The following is a 14,438-nucleotide window of genomic DNA, read 5'->3' as shown; positions in this document are numbered from 1 at the left end:
TTGCACAAGAGTTGTTATTTTGGTGTTATCGCTTACCCAGAAACTAAAGCAATATATTTATTATTGATGCGTGAAACGGCTTGTAATAGTGGGAACTAAAGGAATATTATTGGTGGAAATATAGTTCATCTGTGTTGAGGTGTTTTTGTTCCCTTTTCTTGCATGACGCGTTAAGTTTTCCACTGACAGATCGGCTCTATTTCCTTCCTTGATGAATTTGTGATATACAATGCAAACAAAATCTCTTAACTTAGCTTTTTTATTTGAGAACTGCCACAGATACCTCTGAAAACGAATACAAAAAGGTTAAACAACTGCACATTCAAACAGACATGAATAAGAAAAGGTCAGAAAATAAAACTATCTGCACGAAAGCAACAGCAGATAGATGTTCCACTGCATCAAACTAAAGACCACACTGTGGCTGAATCAGTTGTTGCAATCTTAATAGGAAACAATTCCATAAAAGGCACTTTATTTTGGCTACGTATCCCCAGAGCTGATGGCAAATAGATCAGACATGTTAGTGTTCGAGCAGAACGTGCATTTCCTCAAATCCTCATTGAACAACTTCCCTCAATAAACACGACAGTGCGCAACACAAAATGTACAGTAACAGTCCAAGTTTGCGTCACTCGAGCTTCCATCCTCTTAAGCATCCGTCCACATGGCCAGTGTTTGCTTCCAGACAGGTTCACAGGTTTTTGCTTCTGGAGAAATAGAAATCAATGCCACGGTCCTGATGCTGTTTGGGAGTGTGAGATGGGCCCTTCTTTCCTCTGGGTGACGGCCCTGAGCCACTCTGACAACAACAGGAAAACATACATTTGCCTTCACTGGGATGTTTTAAAAGAAGACAGAAGCAACATTTCCTGTTTTTTTTCCATTTACAGTTTTAACTGTTAGTTTTTCTTTTTGACCGCAGAGTATTCAGATCCTTTACTTATGTATAAATAGACCTTACAAGAAATACTGCATTCAAAACCATACTTTAGGAAGTGAATGTTGCTGATAATTAACTTTTACTTAAGTATCAAAAGTAAAAGTACCATGCAGAAACATGGTCATGTGAGTGATATACTACTACATTTGACATTTTTATTATAATTTTGATCTTAAATTAAACAATTTGAGAAGTTCATAGGGAAAATTTCTCCTCGGTGAAACTGCTATTGAGAGACTTTTGTACGGAGTGGCAAGCAAAAAAGGTTTGTGAGCCACTGGTTTAATATCAAACAATACATAGTATTTACAAGCTTATCATATATTGTTTCAGGCAAAATCAGTCAGATAAAAAGTATAATATATCACGCTGTATCGTGAAGTTGAGGTACAAAGTAAAATATCTAAGTTGACAAAACTGTAAACCTAGTATGTGCAGTAGTAAATGCTTTCCTAGCAGCAACAACTCATCACACTGTCCACTTCCCTTTTCTCAAACACCCACCGGTTTCTTGTGGGTGTGTCGGCTCCATTCAGGCGCCATGACGATGGGGGCGGGGTAGGTCTCACCAAGGGACACATGCGCACGCGACAGCGCAGCGGTGCTGAGGGTCCAGGGCGCGTGCACGTCGGATCCCTTGATCCCCTGCAGCTCAGGAACCCACTGCCGCACATAGTCGCCCTGAAACAGAGGCGCGTGGAGCGCAAAACCCATCAGTGACTGAAATCTCGCCATCACGGCTTCCTTCACATTTTCCTGGTTCCGTCGCCTTCGTGTGACAGCGAACATTGGCAAGCTCAAAACAAAAGTCAAAAAGGGAAATGAACAAGTCGGGGGTTTATCTCAAACATACATTGTTGTCGTAGTCGAGGCCTTGCTTTATCATGTTGAACTTCCTGTTCTCTCTGGGGTCATTCCCGATGCCAGCGCTGTACAGCCAGTTGCCATAGTTGCTGCAGACATCATGGTCGATCTTTGGAAAATTAAAAATGAAGAGATCAAGGCTCTTGTGAGTATTGTTATCTCAATATACAATGAAAAAGACTCAGGTAGTTGTCAATAAATAGATACATTTATTCCATGTATTAAAAGTACAAATCATTTTCATGTATTTATTCAAAACCATCTTGAAACCGACTTACCAGAAGGTATTCAAACAGCTCCGCTCCCATCCTCCAGTCCAGGCCCAGGTCTTTCGTGAGGAAGCTAGCAACATTCTGCCGCCCCCTGTTGGACATGAAGCCGGTCATCGTCAACTCTCTCATGTTGGCGTCCACGAAGGGCACTCCTGTTCGTCCTTCTGTAATGACGCACAAGTTCAGCTGCACTGCACCCATTTAAACACCACTTACCTTTTCAATAAAGAACATTTTGTGAACTACGAGGAAACATGATGCAAACCTTTCCAAGCATTGAACAGCCCCATGTCCTTTTTCCATGGAACAGATTTGTCTTGAAGTCCTGCGAAAAATTACTATGAGATTTACATTCATTTACGGTGTGTTAAAAAATGATTTGTTGAATATGTGCTAATTTTGACCTTTGATCTGAAACAGTCTGTTTCCATACTTGACGCCTACAAACTTGAAGTAATCCCTCCACAAAAGTTCAAAAATGACCCTGAAAGACAGCAATGAAGACACATTTGTATTGGTAATGACTAAATAATGGCCTATGATTGAGTAGATTACATTTCTATTGTTTTGAATCTCACTCATCTCCAGACTCACCAGTATGTGCTCTGATTGGCTGTTCGCTCCTTTTCATACTGCTGGATCTGATGATAAATATACCTGGGTGAAATGCAACCCATCGCCAGCCTGCAGAACGCCAGAGGAGCACCGTGAGTGACATATTTATAGGAATGGAGCATAAAACTCTTGTACGCATTCAGCAGTAGAGGAAATTATTCAATAACACTCACCAAGGTGCAAATTTAGTTGAATAATCCATCCCAATCAAGCCATTACGAGTCTCCTTGTAGGTCGCAACTGCATCCTACAAAACAGAAAACATATATTTATGACACCTATAATACATCACCTTATAAGTTGTTGTTTTTTGTAAGCAGCAAACTAGTGCCTGTTTATAATAATGTTGTACTCACAGTGTCCCAGAAATAGTGTTTGAGCCTGGCCAGAGCTTGACTTTCACCACCACTGCAGGGGAAGGCTGAGCGAGGATCAGCCAAAGGCTCTAGGAGGATAAAACAAGAAAAGAATTTTAGCATCCGACTGATTTCATATATGTTAAATTGTCCCCGGTGTGCATTAAGACACGCAGAATCATGAAAGCTTCATCTGGTACACGGAAATCGAGCCGGTCGGCTCGCTTGCCGGCACTTAATGAGGAAATCTGTGCTCAGCAGTGTGCCTATTGAATTCTGAAAGTAGCAGCAGTGTCGATTTACTTAATAGAGCTGCTGCATGAAATGAGCACTTTGTGCTCCCTCATTGCCAGCAGCATGTACAGACATTTATGCAAAAGTCAATTTAATAAGCACCCAAAATAAATACACAGGAATGTATTGTTGTAATACTGATAGACACTTAAGCAAATTCACAGAACACAAAGACGAAAAAGATAAAGTGCAAGATTGTATGAATTAATCCCATTTGGATAGAGCACATAATACATTATTTACCCGTCTGTTCCAGGTCTTCTGCTTTAGGAATGGCTCCTTCCTCCAACCCCTGGGGGAGAGGCTTCAGCTGCTCAGGAGTTGGGAGCAGAGGCCTCACCTTGCTCTGGGTCTCCGCTGCCTTCCTGAACTGAGTGTACACATCAGGCAGCCTATCGAACCAGAGAGAAATGTTCTTAACCTGCATTTCAGACAAAACTGCCAGAATCAAAAACAGGACGTCAAGCAGAACATGGATGCTTTGTCCCAGGCAAACCATATCCTTTCTCACCTGGATATGTGGTGAAATGGAAGATCATCTCTGTGGTACAGCGTCGACCCCCAGCAGGTGTGAACTTTGACCTTCATCCGTGCACAGACATCCTTCACTCGTTTCTCGACATTCAGTTCTTCCGAGGCCACCTGGAACATAAGTGCATGCATGAAGTAACAACTGTCAAAATCACAAGCGGATGCAACTGAGATGGGATCACTTCAATAAGAGAAAGAATGTTTCTAAAAACTACCTCTTCGTGGAACGCCACTGTGCTGACAGAGCCCAATTGCTTGATGAGTTCTGCAACTACCTCCTCCGGTTTACCTCGTCTCACCACAAGGTTGCTGTCACACACCAATACACATATACACACTAAATAAGTCCCAGGACATGCAAGCTGCATCCTGGCTAGAGAGCTAGTAACTTCCCCATTACTGTCCTGAAAAAATGATGGCAACAGTGTGTGCGGGACCCATGTTAAAATCAACATAACCTTCTCTTAGCTCAGGTGTGTCCTGATCCTGTTGCAACTGAATCCATTAAATCCTAAGAATCTGAGGGCAAGGTCTGTACCAAATGTGTGTGTAACAATAACATGATACATAAGTTCATGATCACTTTTAAATCTTGTGTAGCAATTATGGGTTTTTAATTCTATAACAAAGACAGATCTAAACAGTGAATGTATTCAACAACATAAATAAAGCAGAAAAGGACACACACATTGAGGTTATATATAAGGAGACCGGTCAACAAACAGCTGTTTAGTTACCTGCCCTTGTTGATCATTATGCTTCTAAGGTCCCTGATACTCTCCAGTAAGAAGCGCAGGCGGAAAGGCCCAGTCTTTGGTAGGTTGTAGTTGTACGTTCCCACATAATGTCTGGGATCGAAGCAGTACAGTGGGACAATATACTCCGCATTTCTTTGAGCCCAGTGGAAAAGCTGCATGTAAAGAGTACAAAGTATGGGAAATATGAAGGAAAAGCAATCATGGCCTAATTGCAACAAACACTTAAACAGTCAATTTAGTTATTTGAGCAAAATGTTTTGAAACTACAAATAAGGCTGCTGTAAGTACACTATCATGTCAGCTTATGTAAAAAATAGATAACCTGACATCAGTTTCAAAGACAAAAATAGTAAACGAATGCCTTTTCTTTTTTTAGTTTTGAAAACAATGTATTTTACTTTGAAAATAACAACCGGAAGTCGTAACGTTACATGAAGATGTCAACATCCTCCTGACTGACTGAAGCCCCACAGTTTTTGTTTTACGATGCCAGGCAGATTGGGTGATTGTTTTTTAAGTATAATTTGTCATACATTTAACATTTAACTGTGAAGAAGCGGCTTTTAAATTCTCAACGAATACAGACCGGAAGTAGTATTGTTGTTGCAAAACAAAACTAACTTGATGCTAATTCGCAAACATACTAGCGGTAGCTAAATAATATCCCGAACATGTTGTAATGACGGTGACAACGCAAATAGTACACGCGGGCGCATAACCTGCAACAGACACGTTTACGTGTCGGTTAAATAGGTGCTCTGTAATTAAATAACGACATGACGTCATCACCGTAAAGGCTCGTAAGCGATTCATAGTCGTACTTACCTCATTGTCGTGAAGACGCAAGTCGTTTCTCAGTAAGCATATGATTGTACGGGAGGTAGACATACTTATGGTTTACAGTGTGGCTAAAGCTGCTGTGCTCGGTGTCAGAGGTCCTCCCGGTGCTCGGTGCTTGCTGCTCGGGCGGAGAGGCTCAGTCACGTGGTCAGATACGCTGTTACAAAACGTCAGGTTTTGTAAGACGCTTGTTCAACAGCTGGCTCACGCTGTAGTGTATATCTGTACACAGTTGTACCAACACCATGCCACATTATGTAGCTGATGCAGAACTACTTGAGTATTTTTTTTTACAGTGTGTCGAATTCCTTTGTTTGCTGAAGTGACTCATATGTTTACCTTCAGTACACCTAGGAATACTACACTGTCAAAATGCATCATATATATATACACACATTGATTTCTATGGATTGTACAAGTGTAATAAAGTGTCCAGTGAGTGGATATTAAATCGAATCCATTTTATTGTCAACTTAAACTGTTACTGTCCATTTGAAACTAAAAGAAAGAAAAGGCAACGGCAAGAGGGGATTTTGAAGCATTAGTGGTATCATTAATACATCAATACAATTATGAGCTAAACAATTATCATGAATTCTCTTTTTTTAGGGCAGAATTAAAACATTAGAATGTTTAAATTGGATTGCAGTTTTTAATTGGATTATATATATAAACATAACAGATTATAATATATATATATAAACATAAGATAGCGATGACAAATATATATATATATAAATATAAATATATATATATATATATATATATATATATATATATATATATATATATATATATATATATATATATATATATATATATATATATATATATATATATAAAAGAGTGGATAAAACTGTGATCACAAAAAACACAATAAAATGACACATGGAAATAGTCTTAGACCTTGGATTTATTAAGTTAAATGTACAAAAGATCAACGACTTGATACATTTCATGTTTCAAGGCTTTGTCATTAAGACAAAACAAACTCTGTCCCAATCGAAAGCCTCCCATCCTTTTCATACTGTCTACCAGTTCTCAAAGAGACAAGTATACATACTCCTGCCTAAATCACAGTACAATCTACTGTATAACGTAGCTATTTCATCAAATAGATTTGTATATAATGTAAAGAAATTTCATACAAAAGTGCAGAACAATATGTATTTACAGTATAATCTTTTTTTTCCATATAAAAAGAACTTCAGCAAATCCTGTGCGTGCTCTCTACTGAACAGCTGCTCACCTTATTAAGAAGCTTCCTGCTTTCGCAGTGAACATTTGTGTTTACAAGCAGATTCAGGTAAGGCACTGACAAGGGTCGAACAAAGATTTGATCATTCTTTAAGTGCCACTGTATTACAGCTAGCCAGGACACCTCCAACATCAAAATCCCCACTTAATCTTTCATCTCATCGCCATTTTTAAGAATACAGCATTTAGCTCCATAATTCCACCTTGACCCTTTTTGGCGACTTGTAGTATTATCTCACTTGATAATCACACAGGGAGAGTTGTGCGGTCCGGTGGTCAGTACGTGACCCATTCATATAGTGTGGAAAGCAAAGTGAAGGCGTGGGGTGACTGTCTTCATTCTGAAGTTACAACAAACATGTAAACGAGATGCTTACTTCAATCTAATTCCATAAGTTTTCATACTAACAATGTGACGTCAATGCATCTGATTTGGTCTGTGCAAGCCTACTGTGCACGAAGCTGCCGTAACATAGAAAAGGCTATAGGGCTCTGAGGTGACGAAACCAACATGACTAATACTGCACTAACTTAGCCAGAAGTTTCTGCAACTTTTCTTTGGCCACTTTTTACGATGGACTGAAGGCTCACTGCATGGGAAGCTGGAATGGATGTCACAGACTCCAACAGTAGTGTTGGTATTGCTTAATAGACATTGCACAACTGATGCAAAAGTTTGGTTCTTTTCTTCTTGTCATACTACACAATTCTCCTTTTTGAAAATGATATAAAAAATGTTTTAAAATAGAAAAATATCTCAGTTGATTATCCTGCATGTTGGAAACGTTTCAATGCATGACATCAAAAGTGCAACACTTGCAATCCTTCTAAAATGGGGTTCTGAGTGCCATGAAAGTTGGGTAATTTAACCCTTTAAGATGTAAAAATAAAAAAAATAAAGACATTCTTACTTACAAATTCTTATTGTAAGGCGTTGACAACAATATGTTTACATTTTTCAGGTGATAATAGAAAAGCCATCGGCTGAGATGACTTTACATGTGTTATTGTATGTCATATAAAAATATTTACCATCTTAATTTCAGACACAGCTAACTGAGGCTGATGACTAACTTACAGTGCTGTCATATGTGATCAATGTTACCAGTCGGTCACGATTACGTAGCGTCCGGCCGAACCTAGACACTGTTCTGCGGCAGTAAATGAGCGTAAGGACCCAGAAAGCTTGAGAAGTCACTGCTCTCTCGCGTCACTCTTTCTGCTCTTGTTAAAGGACAGCAGTCTGTAGCTTGTGAGACTGCTAAGTGCTTTCTCCTCCGTCCCCTCTTGGGGCAAAACGCTGCGACACCTCGTGAGGACTCAGGGGGTCCGGCAGCAGCCAACCTGGCCTCTCAGTGAGTAATCCGGGTTGAGCTAGTTGGTGAGAGATGCAGGAGTCCTGACAAGGCAGACACTGGTGATAGATGGCAGGGCAGGGAGCTGGAGTGATGCTGAGCCCTGGTGACGGGGGAGGAGAAGAGGGGCAGACTGGCGGGGAGGTGAGGTGCCGAGAGGTCTCGCAGGCAGGGGGAAAGGGGGCTCGCGAGCCTCAGAAGCAGCCCTGGACGAACGGGTGGCTGAGCAGCCCGTCTGCAGTGGGCCGCCACTTCTCCTCCACAAACACCTGCCGCAGGAAGTCCCTGCCCGCGTCGGACACGCTGTCTGGAAGAATGGGCTTCGTAGGCTGGGTGGCGATCTTAAAAATGGCTGCCATGGCCTCGTACTCAGCCCATGGAGGCTTCTGGGTCAACATTTCCACAACGGTGCAGGCGACGCTCCTGAGGATAAACAACAGCAAGAAGAGTTGGTTTATCGTCAGGACATTTGATTTAATCACAGACGCATCAAATATTAGTTCACATGTAGTTTAATGGGGTGTTTCTAAGCATTTATGTTTCTGTATACTTGTGGTTGAACACAACAACATGAAATAAACAGCTGATTTTATTGCCCAGTAATACAGTATATTTTAATTGAACGGTCACCAGCATTGGCTCACATGAAGTACACCATGTAAGCCAATGCCAAAAAAAGGTATTACAACATGCATTGTACCAGCATTATTTACAGAGAATTATTAAACAGAGAATTATTTTGGAAAATTACTACAGTGATCGAAAAAGCAAGAGTCTAATGTATCAATCAATATATAACATGGTCATATTAATTTAACATTTTGTAGTACCAGTAGTCATATTCATGGTACTCGTGCTCCGGATGCAGATCACGGTAATCTCACCATAAACTTTACAAATGTACTATTTACTGCATTTGATTATATTTTTACAGGTTTTCATGTTGATTCATTCACCAAGATAAATTAATATTCCTGTGCTTGTAATTCACATTCAAGAAAGCATCCATGTCCTGGTGACTGCTTTATGTAGGACTGTATATATTGCTTTATCATCCATTCCTTGAGGTCACTTTATTGCCTTAACTGCGGTTGTGTATTTTTCTGCTTGTAATAAATATTTTTGTGCTGCAGCAGTCTAATATCCCCTCTGGGCCTCATTACAGCGCCATCTGATTTGATTCCTTACCATACATCAGCCTTGCGGCCATAGCCCTCCCCGTTGATGACTTCCGGGCTCATCCAGTAGGGGGTGCCAGCGACAGACTTGATTCCCGTACCAGACATGCAGATGGTCTGGATACGTTTGCTGGCTCCAAAGTCGCCCAGCTTCACGTTACCTGAGGAGTCTCTCAGGATGTTCGCACCTGGTGGAACGAAACAAAATGAGCTCAGACTTTTTCAAAAGGGTCTCCTGAGGACTGTCAATATCCTTGAAGGGATACTTCATGAATGTGGTGCGGTTGCAAGGAGCATGTGCCAGCGCTTCAACTGACTAAACAACCTCAGGGGAAAGGTAAACTTTTCCTATGGCTTGACAAGTCTGTGGTGACGTAGCCAAAGTATACCTTTTAGCAGTTTTCACACAAACACAACACTGACTCAACGCCACAAATACTTTTCTCACATTGGAGAAAGGCTCCGTTGGTATACGCAAGTCAGGAAATTAAATATTTAATCAACTGTCTTCTCCAAGTGGATCGAACCCCAACACCCGTCCCCCCTTCTTTAGTAATTTTCCAACACGTAGCTGTGTCCATCCCGTTTCCTTCATTCGTTTGATCAGTGACTAATGGACACGCCACTCACTCTCCACACCTACTGTAAGATGGCGAGCTGTAGAAAAGAGATTGAGAGACAACATACATTTTTAAAGCCGTTTCCACTGCCTGTACATTTGTTTTGAGAATGTGAGACTCTCTAATTAATCATGTTAAAGCTTTATTTGGCTCCTTGGAACATGAAATTCGCAGACATTTTATAGTCTAATGTCACGGCTGCGATGCCAAGCTCTACCAAAAACCGCCGCGCGCTGACAGCTCTTTTCCTGCATACAGAAGAGCTGTTGTGTGGTGAGATGAGCACACACCGTATATTACACTTGAAGAGCATTTTTAAGTGGAAAATCCCACCCACGTATTTACTCTCACAGGGCCTGCCTGCGTCCTGTGAGACCTACTATCTTCTTTCCCCACCAGACGGTACTTTTAAACTCTTTTTGGCCACCGCCGTACAGGCAGCCAAACTAAAACCTTTCCATCCGGCGTTGGACATTTTTAGCCTGGCCGATTTCACCAGCATGAAGCCTAATATATCTCAAAGCGGAGTTTAAAATAGCACACTTTTTCCAGGCTCCTTCTGTAGACGGTGAGTAACCAAATGAGGAAATGTCATCCAGAATAAAATGAATGAACCGGGAGTTTTCTCAGCAACAGTTTCTGCAATATGAACTATAAGCAAAGACTGTTTACAAGCGGCTGGCTAAGTCTGCATCTCAAGTGTGTGTGTGTTTGCTGGTTGTAAATCCAATTAAAGCACTATCTTGACCTTCGCAGGCCCGCTGTTTCTGTTACCTTTGATGTCTCTGTGTACAATAATGTTGCTGTGCAGGTAGGATACTCCTTGGAGGATCTGCCTGGTGTATCTCCTTGTTACCTTCTCTGTCAGGGCCCCATAGGCTTTCAGCTGGTCCTTTATTGAGCCCTGGAGAGAGAGAGAGACAAACAGAAAGGAAGCGAGAGAATGAGTTGAAGGTTGAGAAATGCATTCATGATCTGTATATTGTCTGTCAAATAATATTGTCACAGCTCTAGTTAATACAATTTTAGAAGTTCTGCTTTGGAAGGATGTGTATGATAAAAATGTGTTCAGTGTCTGCCTGTCTGTAGGGAATGTAATAACATGTGTTTCCAGTTGGAGCAGATTGATTTTGTTTTGCCGTGAAGGTGGCCATTGAGCCAATTTCTAAGTACAAAAACCAAGTGTATAAACACAACGTGCTGACAGATTTTGATTCCAAACACCTTCGATGTCCAGCATTTCTTTTCATTTCCTGTTTTCGGTTCCTCATGCTGAAATAACAGCAGAAAAGATGTGATCCAGTAACACCTGGGACGCGGTGCGAGACTCACACAGTGCAAACTAAATGTCTCCCTCTTCACTTTCAGCGGTCGCCAAGACACCTCAACGGCTCCTTGGCTCTCAGAGGAACACTGGCCCTCGTCTCTGTGGCCGACTAAAGTGTTATTGGTCAGCCACAGCGGTGCCGCCGTGCAGAGCAGTCACACACACATACTTGGCTTGGTGGCCTCCGCATTTGCCTCCGCCAAAAAACCTACGGTGAGACGTAAACATTTCCAATTTGCAGACAATGTGTGATGAAGATACTCACTGGCACTCAGAAAGAAAACGAGCCCAGGAAATATTAAAACCAGGCTCGGGGACAGGCGACAGCGGCTCATTAAGGCGCTCGTTTTGTGAGAAAAAGCTCCCATAAACTGAGCTGTTCTGCTGACATCAACCACTAAAGACATGTTTGTTGACGTCTGGTGGCATTTCAAAATTTTAGCAGATGTTTCCAGCATTTGATTTGATGATTGTCTTTCAACGTCTGTGTACCTATCCCTGCAGCCCAAACAAGTCAAAAAATGATCCTCAGACTTAAGTCTCATTGTATCGAAATCTAAATTCATGACTGTTGCACTACATGTAACTGATAAAAGTTTAACTGTGTTCAAATGGAATGAATACAGAATACACACCCCGGGCATAAACTCCACAAAAATTGTAAGTTTCTTCTGTTCGAGGTCCCGAAGACAACCATAGTATTGTACGATCCGCTCGTGACGCAGATTCTTCAGCAGCTGAATCTCACACTCCAAAGCATTCACCTCCTACAGCAAAAAACAAACAAAAAACCTTACAGTTACGAAAAGCATTAAATCAAATGTATAGCACCTTTAATCTGGAATCACAGTGCGCAAACAGGTTTGGGGTGAACCCGCTCACCTTGCTGGTTTCTTGACAGTCGGTATCGAAGGGAACCTGCTTGGCGGCCAGCTCGCGGCCTGTGTCGACATCGTAGCAGAGGTAGACTTCCCCAAACGCCCCGCGGCCCAGGAGCTTTCCTTGCCGCCAGTTGACTGGCGCCCGCGGCGCTGCAGAAACGAGACACCGCATGATGAAAGCCCTCCAGTAACTCATTTAGTTGCTCCGCCCGCCGAGGCAGACGGGTCCACCGTGATGTACTGATTTGAGAAAACACTGAAGCATCAAACTCCACCGCAAGACCCGACTGTAGCGTCGCACAGCAACCTCGCCAAGACCAGACGTCAAAAACCCACCGCAGGGTCGTTAAACAATTCCCACTGCAGACCCTCTGTGATGGGGAAACCCATCTTTCAGAGAGAACGCAACAACTCCCATCTTCACAGGCCCAGACTCTGACGCTTTGTTTTGGTATTAACAGGCTTTGAGGCCGGGTTAGACAGTTTAGTCTCAAGTGGGAGAGAAAGACACCGGAGACTTGCACGTCAACCACAGACTGCTGAGCTGAACTCGTTTCATGACAAAGACAATTTCTGGGCTCAGCATCGTGTGGACGGGATGAGGACAAATGTGATTAGTGAGCATGAGGATGGATGATGAGAGGGGAATTCTGCCTGATGTGACATAAACTATTACTGTACTTTAGTTTTACCCCCTCTTACTACTAAGAACTTAAACATGTTTGACAGCCATCGAGTGTTTACCGGAGAAGAAATTATCCTTGTGCTGTATGCTTGTATCAACACTGTTTGACAGCTTGAACTTAGTCACACTGTTCGGTTTCAATTTGAGAAGACTTTCCCTCAGAGTTTTCTTTTTCTTTAATAATTCACATTCATTTTGTGGTGTTCCCTGGATGTCTTTCAACAAGGTCTAACATTCAAGCTATTTGATTTTTGCTGATGGAATACCTGAGTTTCAGTACTGATACCATATTTATTTTAGTGCCTGACTTCTCTAAATCAACATTTTCACTTCACAAAAGAAGCCAAAGAAAATACATGTGTCAATAAACTTGGAATTTCCCAAAGTAAGTAAACAGGTTTATGAATTCTAATCATGAATAAAGAATTATTTGATGCCGGAATTCAGTTTAAACCTTTTAATTGGGAGCAAAAGAGAGAAAGTCTTTATTGTTCTCGGAGCGACGACTGTTTTTTAAAGCCCGCACATGTTTACGACTTCATAAATGCTGCGGACATATGGTTGCATATAGACACATATATATCATGTGATTCATAGCGCTTATGTAAAACGCACTGAGGCGTCAAGCCACGCCTCTCTCTACTCTTGATATGTCTGAACTTCCTTCATTCATCTCTGGATTAATATATCGTATTATCTTGACAGATACAACACACGTCACTAACAAAGGCCAAGATATGCAGTTTATTTTCAGACCGTGTATACGTTCGGGGTGAAAATGTCTCTCAGGGAACTACTTACACTTGGCTGAACCACGCTGGCAGCTTTTGTCAATGGTGCGGCCCAGTGAGCGCAGGTCGCTGTACTGCAGCGAACTGTCTCCGTTATAACTGCGCGTGCGACTGGAAGGAACCAGCTGAAACAGGTTCTCCTGCGGCATAAAGCTGCGCGGAAGTGTCCTGCGACCTGAAAACACACACATATATACAGAAAATAGACATATTAATGACTTAACACACACACACACACACACACACAGGCCAGTGCATCTTTTGTTTTTACTGTGTTTCACTGTTCTCGGACAGTTAGTGTACAGGTGTTGTGCATAAAGTGAGCTCTTGGCCAAAGGCTTAGGGCCAGCCAGAGCAGAGTGCCTCTCGCCACTCCGTCCTACTTCCTCTCAGACAGGAAGCAGGGCGCTGTGTTTTTATACACGTTTGGGTTCACCGCGGGGAAACATAAATCATTGCTAGCCAAGGTTAGCCTCTGAGTAAGCAATTACTAGCAGCTGCCGAGAACAGCAAGCCAGCACTTCATGTACCAAATACACACAGATAGCAACAAAAAAAAAGAGCCAAAAAAGTGAAGTGAATGTGAGGAGAAACTGTAAAGAATGATATTCAGTCTGACCAGATGGGTGGGTCTAGGAGCAGTGTGTGTCTGTGTTGTCCTGTGCACACAGCAGCATATCTGTTTAATCTGTGCAACAATAGTGTTGTTGTTATTGCTCAAGCAAAGCCGGTTCCTTACGGTCTCCATAATCCTTGCTGCGATTGGGCAACTGGAACTGGCGAGGGAAAGTCCCTCCTTTCCCGTGGCGACCTGAAGAGGGAGCAAAGAGGCACGGCCGTCAGTCAGGAAGGAATGAAGCCTGGACAACAA

General features: G+C 42.1%; 2 protein-coding genes across 2 annotated transcripts in view; both read right to left on the bottom strand.

The window, feature by feature from the left end:
* Positions 1-278: 278 nt before the first annotated feature.
* Positions 279-5,604, bottom strand: cry-dash (cryptochrome DASH). Its single transcript, XM_068581934.1, has 14 exons — positions 5,459-5,604; positions 4,613-4,785; positions 4,091-4,184; positions 3,856-3,986; positions 3,588-3,736; positions 3,051-3,139; positions 2,868-2,941; positions 2,674-2,763; positions 2,484-2,563; positions 2,345-2,404; positions 2,086-2,243; positions 1,797-1,916; positions 1,448-1,624; positions 279-802 (listed from the first exon to the last, which is right to left on the bottom strand). The coding sequence occupies exons 1-14, from the start codon at positions 5,519-5,521 to the stop codon at positions 695-697; spliced, it is 1,566 nt and encodes a 521-aa protein (XP_068438035.1). The 5' UTR covers positions 5,522-5,604; the 3' UTR covers positions 279-694.
* A 781-nt stretch (positions 5,605-6,385) lies between these two features.
* Positions 6,386-14,438, bottom strand: part of map3k22 (mitogen-activated protein kinase kinase kinase 22) — a 37,239-nt gene continuing 29,186 nt past the window's right edge. Inside the window, exons 12-18 of the mRNA XM_068581875.1 lie at positions 14,307-14,378; positions 13,578-13,742; positions 12,093-12,241; positions 11,846-11,977; positions 10,658-10,787; positions 9,274-9,451; positions 6,386-8,508 (exon numbers count right to left, since the gene is read on the bottom strand). Coding sequence (XP_068437976.1) covers positions 8,280-8,508; positions 9,274-9,451; positions 10,658-10,787; positions 11,846-11,977; positions 12,093-12,241; positions 13,578-13,742; positions 14,307-14,378 — 1,055 coding nt within the window. The 3' untranslated portion in view covers positions 6,386-8,279. The remainder of the gene's footprint in view (positions 8,509-9,273; positions 9,452-10,657; positions 10,788-11,845; positions 11,978-12,092; positions 12,242-13,577; positions 13,743-14,306; positions 14,379-14,438) is intronic.

The sequence above is a fragment of the Clinocottus analis genome, unplaced genomic scaffold (assembly GCF_023055335.1).
Source record: "Clinocottus analis isolate CAN_PGR_092001 unplaced genomic scaffold, fCliAna1.0.p SCAF_18, whole genome shotgun sequence".
Lineage (NCBI taxonomy): Eukaryota > Metazoa > Chordata > Actinopteri > Perciformes > Cottidae > Clinocottus > Clinocottus analis.
The sequence above is the reverse complement of the archived record's forward strand: the minus strand, read 5'-3'. Positions and strand labels throughout refer to the sequence as shown.

What these genes read in the sequence shown, in the direction of transcription:
- cry-dash (XM_068581934.1), bottom strand. Translation starts at nt 5,521, where the DNA reads ATGTCTACCTCCCGTACAATCATATGCTTACTGAGAAACGACTTGCGT. An exon ending in TCAACTAAATTTGCACCTTG is followed by an intron (nt 2,764 to 2,867) that starts GTGAGTGTTATT and finishes GGCGTTCTGCAG; the next exon opens with GCTGGCGATGGGTTGCATTT. An exon ending in AGCTGTTTGAATACCTTCTG is followed by an intron (nt 1,917 to 2,085) that starts GTAAGTCGGTTT and finishes AATTTTCCAAAG; the next exon opens with ATCGACCATGATGTCTGCAG.